Here is a 14,371-nt window from a genome sequence, read left to right as displayed (position 1 = left end):
TACCTGCTGAGTTACCGGTGAAATATCACAAACCTTATACAATAAATGGCATTTTTATTAGAATCAGAGATACTTTTGTAAAAATGGGCCTGCCTTTTGAGGTTAACATGCTTCTTGTCATGGAAAAGTTTGAGAATCACCAGATACGGATACTTGCACTGGAAGTGCAATGTATGTGCGGGTCCTTTTAAGATAGTATTTCATAATTTGTCTTCACTTATTTTCTATTTGTTTACAATGACGACACTATGTGAACTAGTCCTTTAACTAAAATACTATCATTTTATAATTATTCTCTCACTTGTTTTCTGCTTTTTAAAAGTAATCCATTATCTCAAATATTGACTCTGCTATCAGTCTGTGTGGGGAAAAAGTTAACTACAAAACATAATAACAAATAAAGAAAATCCCAACTTGAAGGGTATATTAAGACTCAGAAAGGGAAAGAAAAACTTTAAAAACAAACTATACATTGCTTGTATGCAGCCAGGATAAAAAGGTTATTACGTTATAACAAAATGTTTATGAAATTATCTTACTGGAGGAGGAGACTCTGGGATTTTCCCTTGTATCTTTGTAAAGGTGAAAACAAAACTTAAAAATGTGACCTTTGCTGGGACTCCCCTGGCAGTCCAGGGGTTAAGACCCCGCACTTCAAACGCAGGGATGAGGGTTCAACCCTTTGTTAGGGAACTAAGATCCCACAGGCCTCGAGGCACAGTCAAAAAAAAAAAAAGTCACAGTTGAAATGCTATGGGAATTGTAAATACACCCTCACTGCCGAGGCTGCTGACACAGGCAGACATCAGTGACTTATGCAGGAGGCTGCACCGTTTTCTCTAACCCAGGCTCAGCAATGGTCGGTGGGGACCCAGCTCCTGGGCTCCGCCAGCCCTCCCACGGGTTCCGGCGAGCGGCTTCTCCCGCCCGGCACAGGGCTGAGGGCGGTGGGAGAGGAGCGGCAGCAGGCTATAAAAAACTTGTTTTATTTCCTTCTAAGGCATCCTGAGTCACTGGACACAGCAGCCCACAGGGCCCGGGGAAGTTCGGCTCAGACTGGAAATGTGTGTGTGTGTGTTCTTCCTGAACCAAAACTGCTGAAAAACCAGATGACGTTGTCCCTTGGACTGAATCTCCCGCAGGCAGTGGATGGCGGCTTCCTACCTTTGTCTTGCCAGGAGGATGGAAGCGGCTTCGTGGTCAGTTTCCTTGACCAACGTTCCAATATTACATCCCACAGTCTTAACAACAAGACTTACCCTCTGCTCCATGGGGTCGCAGAGTCGGACACGACTGATAGACTGAACTGAACTGAACCCTCTGCCCCACCCCCAACATTAAGCTGCTGAGACTTTTAAAATCCCATTTATCATCTCCAAGTATATAACACACCTATACTCCTTTGCCTCCCACCCTTTAGGCTGCAATTTCTATTTCAATACCAAGCGATGCCAAGCTGGGTTGGTCAGAATCCTAGAAAGCCACAGGTAGAAGATACCTGGGCTTCCCTGGTGGCTCAGTGGCAAAGAATCCGCCTACAGTGCAGGAGACACAGGTTTGATCCCTGTCAGGAAGTTCCCCTGGAGGAGGAAATGGCCACCCACTCGTCTTCTTGCCTGGAGCATCCCATGGACAGAGGGGCCTGGTGGGCTGCTGGGGTCGCAGTCAGACATGGCTGAGCGACTAACAAGGCGCCTAGTCCAGTCATCTTTCTGAACTGAGGTGTAGAGAGGGAAAGAACCTGTCCACGGGCTGCAGGCCAGGCCTGAGGTCTCAGCAGAGGGCTCAGTCCCCCTGCACAGGGGTTGGCGGTGCAGAGGCGGAGGCCCTCTGACCAAATCGGGGCCTTAACCAGCGACCATTCCCGCCTTCTCAGCTCCCTCGCGCTTTGTTAAGGGGGCGAGGCAGCCTGTGGAAGGCCCTTCTGAAACACGGGGCAGCCAGATGCTGCTCCCGCTTGAGGACACGGTCTCGAGACGGGGGCTGGGGGCCACGCTGGTTAGGGCAGTACCGGTTAGGGCCAGGTTTCCACTCCAAGGTTCTCAGTGGGAACTGCACCACCGCCCCCCGCCCCTCTCCCGGGCCCGCCACCCGGACCCCGCCCTTCCTCAGCTGTCCTGCTGGGGACTTGGGCAGAAGCAGCTGCTTATGGAACTGTGAATTCCCAGCTAATATTTAAACCTAAATTGTACTTCTTCACACAATTTCTAAAGAGACTTGAATTTAACCTTGAGGTTAAAGAGGAATGAATCTTTTCATGGTGTGAACTTTTCACACAGAGCAAACACAGACACATTAAAATGCCAGGATACTGTGCTAAAATGTCAGCTATTAACACCTGAACTGAATTTTTTTTAAATATTTGGCCACTCCGGGCTTCATTTCCTTGCAGCAAATGGGGTCTAGTTCTCTGACCAGGGTTTGAACCCGGCTCCCTGCCCTGGGAAGGGAGAGCCTTAGCCACTGCACCACCAGGCTAAGTCCCCAGGCCTGAACTTTAAAACCAGGGTTAGGCGAGTGGGACGTCCCTGTGGTGGCTCTGGCCCCCCGCCAGCGTACCAGGGCGCAGGTGGACTCACACCTGCGGGCAGGTACAGCCTGTTCACCGAGCAAATGGAATGGACGGCAGCGGGGCTAAAAACCTCGAGTTCGCAGTTAGAGATGAAAGGCTGCAGAAATGTTTATTGAGTACAGTGCCAGGTTTATAAATAAAACTTATTTACAATTTCCATAGAGTTGGTCCCCCATCAGAGAGGTGGTTAATCTCCAAACAGTTCATCTCAGAAGATTCACAGCAACGTTCGAGTACATCTCTTTCGCACGTCGCCACGGTGAAGGGCGACTTCCGTAACAGAACTGCCACCGTCTTGGCTACAGACGTGTTTAATGAACATTATAATCAATTTGGAGAAAGAACACACTCCACCCACGCCACTACCTTCTTCCTCCGAGGGATACAGACAGCACAGAACTTGTCTCCTGTAGAACAACTTCAAGGGATCAATAAGAGCTAAGAGTAACCGCCAGCTGAAGGATATAGTAAGACACATTCGTGGAAATCTAGTCACTGCCAAAAGGATAGGTGTATTTAGGATATACAGTAATTACTTCAAATGTTGAAAATGGCTGAATGAACCAGGAGCAGACTTGACCAAATTCACACTCTTTGTTCAGGAGGAAGTTCCCGGGACTGCTGAGGGGCCGCTAGTCACACTGCTTCTCCGCCGGCCCAAGCCGCGCCAGGCCGACTGGACAGCCCCGCGTCACAACATGGTCACAAGTAGTCAGACATGCGCTTATGAAGAGGGTATAAAAGTATGTACAGCAGCTAGTTTTCAGTGTGTTTGAAAGTTGCCCAAAGTCACCGATCTAAAGTGTGCAAAAAACTCGTTTGTCAAAAAATCAGGAAAAAAAATCCTTCCTTGGCAACAGTGCATCAGAAGCCCATCTGAAACATCAAGACACGTTTGCTCGACACCTACCCCAAACAGATGGAGAACGAAACTGTGAGCGTGTGCGCCAAGGGCTCAGCAGTTTTTTATGGCAAGTCTCAGGCTCAAGCGGATGCCAGTTAAACTAGTCACTCTATATGTATATATAAATATATGTATATGTATTTATAGAGCAGTTAGAAGTGGGGCCAGAGTTTACAGGAAGGTTCTGGCTAAGTTTCAGAGTCGCGCCCCCTCGCCCAGCGTATGTCCTCACAAACCCCTGTGGACTGCAGACACCTAACCCTAGGGGGCTGGTCGTCCCCCGCAAGGCCAGAAAGGCCCCAGTGGACTAGGCTTCCCCTCGAGGCCAAACTGGAACTCAGCACCCGCTGGGGGTACGTTTCCGGCTCCCAAACAGGATCCTGGCCACTTATTAACCTGGTTTCAAGGGTGGTCTTTTAGGAAACGCCACAGGACCAACATGGAGTCCACCCAGCTCCTAGAAAAAGACGTGGCGAGAGGGCTGACAGAAGGCAGAGTTCCTGAAAAACAAGCCGAATCGTCCTCAACCCTTTTTAAAGCTACCAAGAGACCATCGGCCACAGGCCTGAGAATGGGTCACCAGTCTGGCTACTTGACCTCCTGGGAAGAAACATCTAGGTTATCCACTTCCTCGAACCAGAAACCGCATTCCTATCTCACCAGGAGAAAACCTCTATGGTACTGATGTTCCTTCCAGATTCAGGGAGTTACGGAAGCCAAGCCTCACCCACGACGCCAGCCTGTCTTCTACCGACCACCCAGCCCAGAGAGCAGCAGCCAAGCGGAGGGGCAGGCTCCTCTCCACGGCTCTGACCCACCCCTCTGGCAGGGAAAACGAAGGAGCTGCAAAATGCCAGAGAGGTGGGGAGCAGACGAGAAGCACAGGGTCTCCATAAACCAACCCTGAAGGCACCCGATGGGCTGCAGAGCGCGTCTCACCGCCTCACTGGCAGCCTGCTGCTGTTTCCAGGCAAAGTAAGACCTCCCACACAGGAACACTCAAAACCCAATCTCCTAATACGACACAACCAGTTAACACCCTGAAAAATGCACATTCAGCCTTCAGAAAGAGCTCTGCACTAAATCCAACACGCTTTTTAGGGGACTTTTAGGCAGACCAATCGCACTGCCAAGATCAGTACCAGCATCTCTTTAGCTTCAGTTACAGTTTTGTAAAGAAATACAAAATTCCCTCTGGGCTAGAGTTTTACTTTCAAGTTGGAGGTCAGAATTGGTTCTACTGGGGGCAGGGGGTGGGGAGGAGCAAAGTCAAGTTAAAAAGACAGCAGAAGTCTAAAGTACAATCATAAATTAAAAACTAAATCACAAGGTGACTGGTGGTGTCCTTTAGGCCTGAAGAGACTGGCTTAGAAAAGTGATCACTGCTTCTACCACACACAGCGAGGGCTCAGGTACAGATGCACTAAATCATCTCTTGCACAGATGGTCTCAAATAGTGACATCAAACACTAATCAGCAGCACAATTGACAAGAACCCCTAAATACATGCTTCAGAGAAAGTGGTTTTTGTTTTTTCCTTCATTTAAGAGCGCCACTGCCTGAATTATCAGTAAGTCACCACGATTCACTCCCCCTCCCCCAGGGATACAAGTAGACCTACGTGTCCGTGAACAAGATGAAGCCGTCAGTATCTGCTTGGTTTGGGGCAAGGTCGTGGGCTCAGCGGTTGGTGCTGGGATGCGTGTCTGTGTGGCTGGGGGATACCCAATACTGGGCTGTGGGCATTTTTAAAGGTACACGGGCCTCCCCTCCGACTGGCTCGTCCCCGTTCAGGTCTGAGCTTTACAAAGCATTTAACACCACTTTAAGTTAATGGTCTTTTTATTGGAAAAAAAAAAAAAAGACTAGCATTTACAACTTGGAATGGACGTGAATTGTGAATTCTTGAACAGCAGTGTTGATGGTTGTGCTGAGGTCCACAGCCACAGCCTACTCTGCCGGCTCCAAGTCACGGTTCGGAAGGTTTTAAAAACAGAGAGTCCCAAGATGCTCCCTTGATAAAAGTTTCTTTTTAAAAATTTGTATGAATGGTGATAGCCTGACACCCATTCCACTCAGCACAACGCGGACAACGCCGCAGACACAGACGGGCGCACCGCCAGCACGTCACGGTCGCCAGGGGGCGGTAGAGAGGCCCGCCCGGCAGCAGGGGCGCTCCGCCTGGACAGTTACCCACACGGCATCCTGAGGCGAGCCAATTTTAAACGCCTCTTCTCAGTAAACCGGCTACAATTTACACTAACAATTTGAACTAGAACCCCTCTGAGTAGGTTTTGAATTTGTTTTTTCACTTTTTCGTTTTTAATACAAACGCCTGACTGTGCTCAATTGTCAAGCTGCATGCATGAAAAACTGGCCAGCCCGAACAGTGTGATTAATCATGAGCAGACGGGCCTGCCAGGAGCCCACTAAGTGCTTCCTTATCGTTAAGGTAGGACAAGTATTTATATCGGAAAACTCATGTGTAGCTTGATCTTTAGGGGACAGGACCACCAACCAATACATGCAGATTTTGTGTGTGTGGACAGAAGGTACTTTTGACATTCAGTTTTGCTATATAGAAACAGAATGAGTAAATGAACTTTTTTTTTTTTTTTTTTTTGCAAGAGGTAAGTAAAAGATTCAATTTGATTCTTCTAGAGGGGGGAAAAAGGAGTTGAAAGTAGGTCTTCATTTTGCAGTCATCATCTGTACGAATTCTGAAAAGACAAATAATCATAACTTTCAGTTATCTTCAGAAGCAGCTTTAGTGAAGGTAACATCTCTAGTCTGAATAAGGGAAAAAGCCCCTAGCTGCAGTAGTTAACTTGCTCACAGGTCCTACAGGGAGGACCATCACAAAGCCAACGTGGTGGCTCACCTTCGTAGTTGACCTGCCCGTCCCCGTCGATGTCCGCCTCTCTGATCATCTCGTCCACCTCCTCGTCCGTCAGCTTCTCCCCCAGGTTCGTCATGACGTGGCGCAGCTCTGCGGCGCTGATGTACCCGTTGCCATCCTGCGAACACGCCGCAGCGGTTACTGGCAGGGACCCAGTGCCGTGGGCAGGCAGGGCTCCGACAGAGTCACTGCCCCGTGCGCACCTGCCAGCTCTCTAGCTCCCCCCACCACTAAACACGTGCAGGCAGCCAGTGCAGAAACCGCAGGGGCTTTTTAAAAAGCAAAAGAAACTCCAAGAGTCAAGAAACCTGGTTCAAAATTTCTCTACTACTTATTATGCTTACTCTCATATGATAAGGTTACTGCAATAAGTCAGGAATATTTGAAAGTGAGATTACAGAGGCTCAGGCAGGTAGGTAAAATGTTCTAACTAGAAAAGTGTGTGAAAGCTTTTAGAAATGATGGCCACAAAGTCAGCAATGCAGACACGGGGTCACCTTATCGAAGACTCGGAACGCCTCGCGGATTTCCTCTTCACTGTCGGTGTCTTTCATTTTTCTAGCCATCATAGTCAAAAATTCTGGGAAGTCAATGGTGCCATTACCTCAAATTAAAAAACAAAAGCGTGTGTAAAATAAGTGCTCCAGTTAACGCTACTGAAGAAGTAATTTTAGAATCATTTTATAGAACAGTAAGCATTTGGTAAGACAAACTGGTGAACTGCTTTATCAGGCTGTATTATCTTAGGTCTAAATTATTCAAAAACTTCACAGGGCAATTTCACATGATTCATGTAATTAAACTAGTAATCAATGCCCAGGATAGCATTTAATGATGCAAAGGAAACTGTACACACAGTTTCTTGGCCACTGAAAGGTCTGTACAGTTCAACAGGAAAAAAGAAAAAGGCCACAGCAGTGCTGGCTGCATCCTTCCCTCCCAAGGGAGGCCCCGGAGACTGCCTTCCCCCAAGCCAGGGAGGTCCTCAGTCTAACTCTGCCACACCAGGGATGCTGGAAAAGGCCCGTCACTGAGCCGCCAAGGTCTTCAAGGAAGAAAGTGAGTGGGGAAGACCTGAGTGGGGAAAAGGGGACTCATGCCGGGACCACGAGTGCTGGAAAGCCTTCTCCAGGAGGCGCCTCTCGGACACTGCACGGAAGTCACCTGACCGTCTCTCCCAACTCAGTATCTTTGCTTCCTACTAAGAGCGTGGCTCCCAAGTGTTTTCTCAGCTCAAATCATTATCAATCAGGAAACTGTCAGCAGAATCTGTTCTGTGGCCAGTATTCCAAACTCCTCCGTTAAAACCAACAGTCAGATGAATACACCAGAGACAAGCCACCGGATAAACAGTGTAACTTGAACTAAACAGAAATAAAAATTAGAACCAAAAAAAGCCTTATGTGAAGTTACTCTTTTTCACCAGTACCAACAAAGTAGTAATCCACAGATTCCTTCAAAGCGTTTTGGCCTCCAAAAATTTAAAGCATTATTGATGTTCATGGCAGACAGAAACCAGTTGTCTGAAATGATCTCTTATAGCCCTATAGTGATGTCCTTCAGCATCAACACATGCATTCATTGCAAATGTTAGATTCTATAGCTTGAGAAAACTTCCCCTCCTTGTTCCATACAATCAGAGGGCCTAATACATTTTGCCAGTCCCAAGACAGCTTCCTGGGCTCGACTATAAGAGAGCCACGCTATGTTCCCAGATGGTCGATCACCTTAGCAGTCAAATGAGACAGAACTATGAATAAACCTCTTTCTCCAAACTATTAACGATGAAAACAGTCCTTAGAAGTAGCTCAAATGGACTTAAACCACTGTTAAAGAGCTGACCCCAAACCCCTGCTTCTAAATACGTGACCAGCAGTATAATTCTGTTTTTTCACACTATACCATACTTTATTTACATACTTTTAAATGGCTACTGTCAAGCTGATCAAGAAAGTCTAGACCCAAACTGTTTATTCCTGTTTCATCTTTTCAAAATTTACAAATGTTCCACAATGTTACGTTTACAGATTTGATTACATATATTATATACATCAAACTTACTAATTTGATATTATTTCTAAAGCACGTGGTTTTTCTTTGTGGGCAGAGGGGAGTGATTAAAAACTACTTGCTGACAGAAGCAAGCAGTAAAAAGGCCTCCTGTCCACTGTTCTGGAGTCCAGAGAGCAAGTGACCGAACGGCAAGTTCCTTCTGGCTCCGCGCCTTCCTGGCAGCTTCTGTAAATCTAGTCCCTTCAGTCATCACGCACCCCACCTCCAAGCCTCATGTGATCCCTGAAATTCTCTTCAATAAACACACTGACAGCTCACACTGTGCTCACTTCTATACGTTAACATCTAAGAAGGCTCTTCCCCCACTTCACTTGGGGTTTGTCTCCTGAGACAACCAAGCCTTTTTAAAGGTCTATGGCTATTTATTTTTACTTTCCCCATAGTACTCCGTGCAGAGGCATGAGCCAGTTGATAAAGACTGAACTACAGGTCATGGCAAGTAGAAAAGAACAATACTGTGATCTGATCCAGGAAACGTTCTGGACAGCAAGCAGGGCTAGAGGCAGGCCCGTAATGTTCTATTTTAATTGTCAACGGCCTAAGGAAACCACAGAAGGGATCTTTGCACATTTGCCTTGGTCTCGACACTTGAAAGACAATCTGGTAACATGTCTCAACTTGAATTACACAACACTGGCACTCATTCACAGCTCTAAAGCCCTTACCATCAGCGTCCACCTCGTTGATCATGTCCTGCAATTCGGCTTCTGTTGGGTTCTGGCCCAACGACCTCATGACGGTTCCAAGTTCCTTGGTTGTGATGGTGCCATCACCGTCTTTGTCAAACAGGGAGAAAGCTTCCTTGAATTCTGAAAACACAAGTTTACCTTTTAGAATGAATGTCTTCACCCAACCCAGTCACAGCACGCCCGTCCCCTGAACTTGCCAAAGCAAGCCAAGTTGTGCAAGTTAACAGAAGCTGCCTGCTCCTTATCTGCTGAAACAAAGACCACAACAGTCACACTGGCCGCGCCTTCACACAGAACACAGAGCAAACGTCACCACAGGCAACCAGGCCCACCAACGGCAAGCCCCTCGCTTTGAAGGCTAAGCTTCCGCAGTCTAGTGCAGGTCCAGTCTGACAAGGCAAGACTGGTCCGAAAGGTCCCTTCCCGTGAAATCTCTACAGCTGTGAGAACTCCTTGTTTCACAGCAACAGGAGAGGTAGTTACCAGAAATGGACAATCCCTGGTAAACAGTGTGTTCTCTCTGCATGGCATTCAGAGTATTTCAAAGGCAATCCTGGTTTCCTGAAGAGAAACCATCTCAAAAAACCTCTCCAGGGACTTCCCAGGCAGTCCAGTGGTTTAAGGCTCTGCACTCCCAATACAAGGGGCACAGTTCAATCCCTGATTGGGGAACTAAGATCTGGCACGCCACATACCGAGGTCAAAAATACCCAAAACAGTCCTCCAGGGAATATTAAAAGCTAAACTCTACACTGACTCCATTCCCCTGGCGATGATTACGGGGGTCCTCACTGTCCTCCTCGCCCACCCCATTTAGAACAGCAGGCACACGCTTTCACGGCGCATCACAAAGTGGCCTAAGAGTTCTAGACTGCATTTTTGAACAGCAGGCTCCATGCACTCTCATTCCATACAAAGCCCAGCATACCGTGAAGTGCGCACTCCACAGTGTAACAAGTGGGCATCCTTAGTTCCACTTACTTTTGCATTATCTCCAAAAGACTAACAAGGAGTAACATTTAACCTAAATATTTCTGCTTGTTGTTTGCATTTCAATAAAATCCTTAGAAAACCGCTCAGACTAAGGGGAGAGGGAAGAGTCACCAGAACTGAGACCATCTAGTAGTCTGGTCTACCGAGACTCCCTGTAGTCACCACTTACCAGCAATCTGCTCTTCGGTCAGCTGATCAGCCTGCATAGAAAAAGAAAAGGTTACAATTCAACCCACCGGAGTCTGGAGTCAGCATAGCTTTTCCAATTAAGTCTTTTAATAATGATATTTCTCAGCTGTGAAAATTTCAACCATGTCATTTAAGAGAAACAATTAGAATGCAGGGAACCCTTTATGCTATTAACAAAGGATGACAAGTTAGACAAGGTCTCACTTCAGCTTTTCTTCTCTGGGCCTAAGGGCTCTCTGCTCTGCGGTGGGTCGAACCAGGAGAGTCAGTTCATCATCTGAGAAATGGCACCTCTAGTGGCAACAGGCCCACTGCAGCCGCAGGGCCCAGCTGTGGGAAGAAGTGCGCCACCTACTGCAGGACGCCGCGCTCTCCGCGGCCATCCACGGAGGGACCCAACCTGCCACGGCTGGCCCTGCAGCCAGGACCGGGGCCAGGTCAGGCCTTCGGTGCACCTTGCGCACCGCTGCGGGCACTCCAAATCTCCAAACTGGCGTTACATAATGGCACTGGCTTGGATTAACAGGCTTTTATATCTATTTTACGAGATACAATTAAGTGGAAAAAAAATATACAGCAATGGGTTATCCTACCAACTTCATTTCCATGCTTTCCAATCACTAAAATTAGGCAGTTATTTGTTAAAAGCCTATCATTTAGAACAACTAATGTCCTTGGTCAAATTATCCTGATTCAAAAGCTGGGGGGTGGGGGTGGAAATAATAGAACGGTCCTACAATCGAGCTGTTACAAACCTGCAAAAATGAAGCACACAGAAACTACATAGTAATTATGAGACTGTGCCCTCCCTTTTTTGAGAGGAACTATTAACTTTGCTAGAGGATATTTACTCTAACCTTTTTAAGGGAGATCTAAGAGCTGCTCCTAATAAACACACTTTACTAGAGGTGGTAATGGCCACGAAAGTAATTCTCACTTGCATTATTTGGTCTCTGCAACGCTGATCTTGTGCCTCCAGACATGGGAATTCGGCATCTCAAGGACAGATAATATGTATTTTTATTTTAATGAAGGATGTCTAACGAAGCCAGTTCCAAAACAAGTCCTAGTAGAAAGCTGATGGCAATTTATTCGAACTCGCAAATGAAAACTTTCACAGTAAGAGTGATGTTCCAACATACTGACTTAGGGAGGAAACATTTTTTTCAAATTAGAACTGTGTCTCCTCTCCTCCCTACCCTAGACACGGCACGCCGGTTTTCTTTATAGCGAAGGAAGGAGACACGAGGATTTATGTAATGCCAGGGCTACGTCTCTGCCTCCTACAACAGGAAGCGCTGCCGACCACACCTCGCAAAAGAAGCTGTCACCTCGCCGGGGAAGTGTCCTCTGAGAGTGGAGATCGAGGCTGTCGGCCCGCCTCGACACAGAGGGACACGCTCACCGCCACACCGCATCGGCCTCGGGGCAGAGGTGCGCGGGCCCCGCCGAGAGCCGCCTCCCCGCCCCGCCGAGCCAGAAAGGCGGGGGGTGATGTCAGCCCTGCCGACCGGGGGATGGCACACCCGGAGAGGCGCACGGGCGCATCTGGCCGCCGAGGAGCCGCAGAAGAGGCGGAAACGGGGAGGGCACCTCGCCTCGGACGGGAGGGAGCGCGGGCCGGAGAAAGTGCCAGGCGAGGTCGCCCTGGGAGCAGGGCGCAGGGCGCCTCTCCCTCCAGGCCAGGGAGAACCCCCCACACCCGCCGCGGGAGGGGCCCGAGCGCGCCCCGCGCCTCCCACCCGCTTCTGCCCTGCGCGCCGCCACCTCCCCCGGAGCACAAACTTCGCGTCTCCACTGGAGACCGCGGCGCGCGCCAGCGCTCCTCCCCGCCCCCCGCCCCAGTTAGCGCGGCCGAGCGCCTCCCGCGGGGGGGCCCACCCGGTGCCCCGCGGCCCCACTCGCCTCCACCGCCGCGCGGGGCGGGTCTGAAGGGGCGCTGGACGCCGCGACGCGGGCCCCGGGCCGCCGCAGGGCCCCGCCCGGGTAGGGCGGTCGGCCGGCCCGCCGCTTCCGCCCCCGCTGCCCCCCGCCCCGCGCCTTCCTGCCCCCACCCCACCCTCCCCGGCTCCTTCCTTCCCGACCCACGCCCGCGCCGCGCCCCCCAGGAGGGAGGCGGGAGGAGCGCCCCGAGGGGACGGCGGCGGCCCCGCGCTCCGACCGCGGCGACGTGCGCCACCGGCTCGCTCCGGCCCATTCATTCTCCGCTGCCCGCGAGCCGGGGTCTGGCCGCGGCCCCGCCCGGACCCCCACCCCTAGGGCAGCCCGGGGGCGGACGGCTGAGCGAGCGGGTGCGGGGGCCCCGGCGTGGCCAGAACCCCCGCCTGGGGCCGGGCGCGGCCAACCCCGGCCCCACGACGGGCCGAAACGTAAACGGGGCTGCCCAGCCGAGGAAACTGGGATGCAAACCCAGAGCGCGTCCTGACCCGCAGCGGCTGCGCAACACCCGGAAGCCAGGAAAAGCCACCCAGCGAGGGAAAGACGGGAAGAGAGACAGGGTCCGGAGAGGGAGAGCGCGGGCAGGCGGCCGCAGCGCCGGCACTCGCCGCGCCCCACCTACCATGGTGCGAGCGAGGCAGGGAGGCCGAGAGAGCGAGGGTGGCCGCGCAGGGGCCGGGACCGCAGGGCGCCTCCGCTACAGCTGCTGCCGGGGCCCCGTGTGCGCTGAGCGCTGTGCCGCCGCCGACCGCCGCTGCCGCCAACTGCGCTAACGGCTCTGCACCCGCCAGGCTCCCAGCACCGCCGCCGCGCCGCGAGCCTGCGTCCCGCGCTATATATATGGCGCCGCGTATCCCTCCGCCGCCGCGCCGCCGCCTCGCCCTGCGCCGCGCCGCGAGGGCCGGGCCTCGCTGCCTGGCCCCGCCCCGGGCCCCGCCCCCGGGGCGCCCGGCCTCCTGCCGACCCTTTGCGCGCGCGGCCGCCGGCGGGGCTGGGACCCCCCCCAGCGGAGACGTGTGCCCAGAAGTGCACGCAGGTGCCAGCCCGGACCAGGGCGAAGACAGAGGGGCTGCGTAGCCGACGGGGGGCGGCTCTGGCTTCAGAAGGGCCCCGCCCCTCGCCCCAGGCCCCCACCCCACCGGCGGGACCCCTGCCCCTTCCTACCCCCACCACCCGCCCCTCGCATCTCGCGCCCCGGGGCAGCGGACTGGCCCTGGCCTCGCGGTCTCCCGCTGGCCCCCGCCCCTGGGGAGCCAAGGGCAGTTCTGGGGTGAGGGCAGCCGCACCTTCGGCGACCGAGGACAGGGGTCTGGAGGGAGCAAGTGTCTTCGCGCAAGAAACTGCTTAGACGTTTGCTCTTTGAGTAATGTCGGAGACAAATGAATATATATGCTCGACTGCTAAATCCGTGTCACGCTCATATGCTTAGCCAGTCTTACCTTAATGTTTTCACGTTTCCACTTAATTTTTTTTTGTATGCTTGAATAATCTCCCTCTCCTACTGTATTTTTTTTTCCCTATGGAAAACACTACTCATCCTGACCCTAGTCTTACTGAAATCAATGTACCTGTGCATCTTCTGTAGACTTTCAAACCCCATGCTTTGATTTTTTTTTTTTTTTTTTTATGTTAGTTACCTGGTCCTAACGGATCAGATCTTTATTCGTAGATCCACAGAAACAAAGAAGGAAAACAACAGATACATAGAATCCCCTAGATTAGGGTTGGAACACACAGTTTAATTGACTCTACTTTGGAGCTCGACCAGTTTTTAAATGCACAATCTTAATTATATTTCAAGTAGTATTTTAATCTAAAATTTACTCATATTTTCAGTTTTCTGTATAGCAGAAAAAGGACCATATCAGTTATAAATGTAAAGCCCAGAACTTTGTAAAAATCTTGACAAAATGCTGCAGTTTCTTTTCTTGCCAAGGCAGAGCACAGAATCTGATCTTTTGTTTACAGGGCCTGGGCAACAGTTGCAAGTTATTATTTGCATACTCTTTCAGAGAATGTGGCAAAGTGTGTGATTGACAACCTCGCTAGAAGGGCTTTGCTAGGTTATGCTTGTTTCTGGCTTTGACACAGTCTGCAGAAAAGAATTTTAAAAC

At 50.8% G+C, this 14,371-nt stretch overlaps 1 protein-coding gene across 4 annotated transcripts; it reads right to left on the bottom strand.

The window, feature by feature from the left end:
* Nucleotides 1-2,655: 2,655 nt before the first annotated feature.
* CALM1 (calmodulin 1) lies at nt 2,656-13,066 on the bottom strand. 4 transcript variants are annotated; one of them, XM_059890663.1, is made up of 7 exons: nt 12,880-13,066; nt 11,257-11,315; nt 10,300-10,330; nt 9,114-9,257; nt 6,873-6,979; nt 6,358-6,493; nt 2,656-6,196 (listed from the first exon to the last, which is right to left on the bottom strand). In XM_059890663.1, the coding sequence occupies exons 2-7, from the start codon at nt 11,260-11,262 to the stop codon at nt 6,168-6,170; spliced, it is 453 nt and encodes a 150-aa protein (XP_059746646.1). In that variant the 5' UTR covers nt 11,263-11,315; nt 12,880-13,066; the 3' UTR covers nt 2,656-6,167.
* Between the last annotated feature and the right edge of the window lie 1,305 nt (nt 13,067-14,371).

Source organism: Bos taurus, chromosome 10, assembly GCF_002263795.3.
Source record: "Bos taurus isolate L1 Dominette 01449 registration number 42190680 breed Hereford chromosome 10, ARS-UCD2.0, whole genome shotgun sequence".
Lineage (NCBI taxonomy): Eukaryota > Metazoa > Chordata > Mammalia > Artiodactyla > Bovidae > Bos > Bos taurus.
The sequence above is the reverse complement of the archived record's forward strand: the minus strand, read 5'-3'. Positions and strand labels throughout refer to the sequence as shown.

Excerpts from the sequence above, each read along its gene's own strand:
- CALM1 (XM_059890661.1), bottom strand. The coding sequence starts at position 11,737 with ATGCGGTGTGGCGGTGAGCGTGTCCCTCTGTGTCGAGGCGGGCCGACA. Across the intron at positions 10,331-11,650 it reads GAGGACACTTCCCCGGCGAG|GCTGATCAGCTGACCGAAGA; the intron begins GTGACAGCTTCT and ends TTTTCTATGCAG. Across the intron at positions 6,980-9,113 it reads CAACGAGGTGGACGCTGATG|GTAATGGCACCATTGACTTC; the intron begins GTAAGGGCTTTA and ends TTTTAATTTGAG.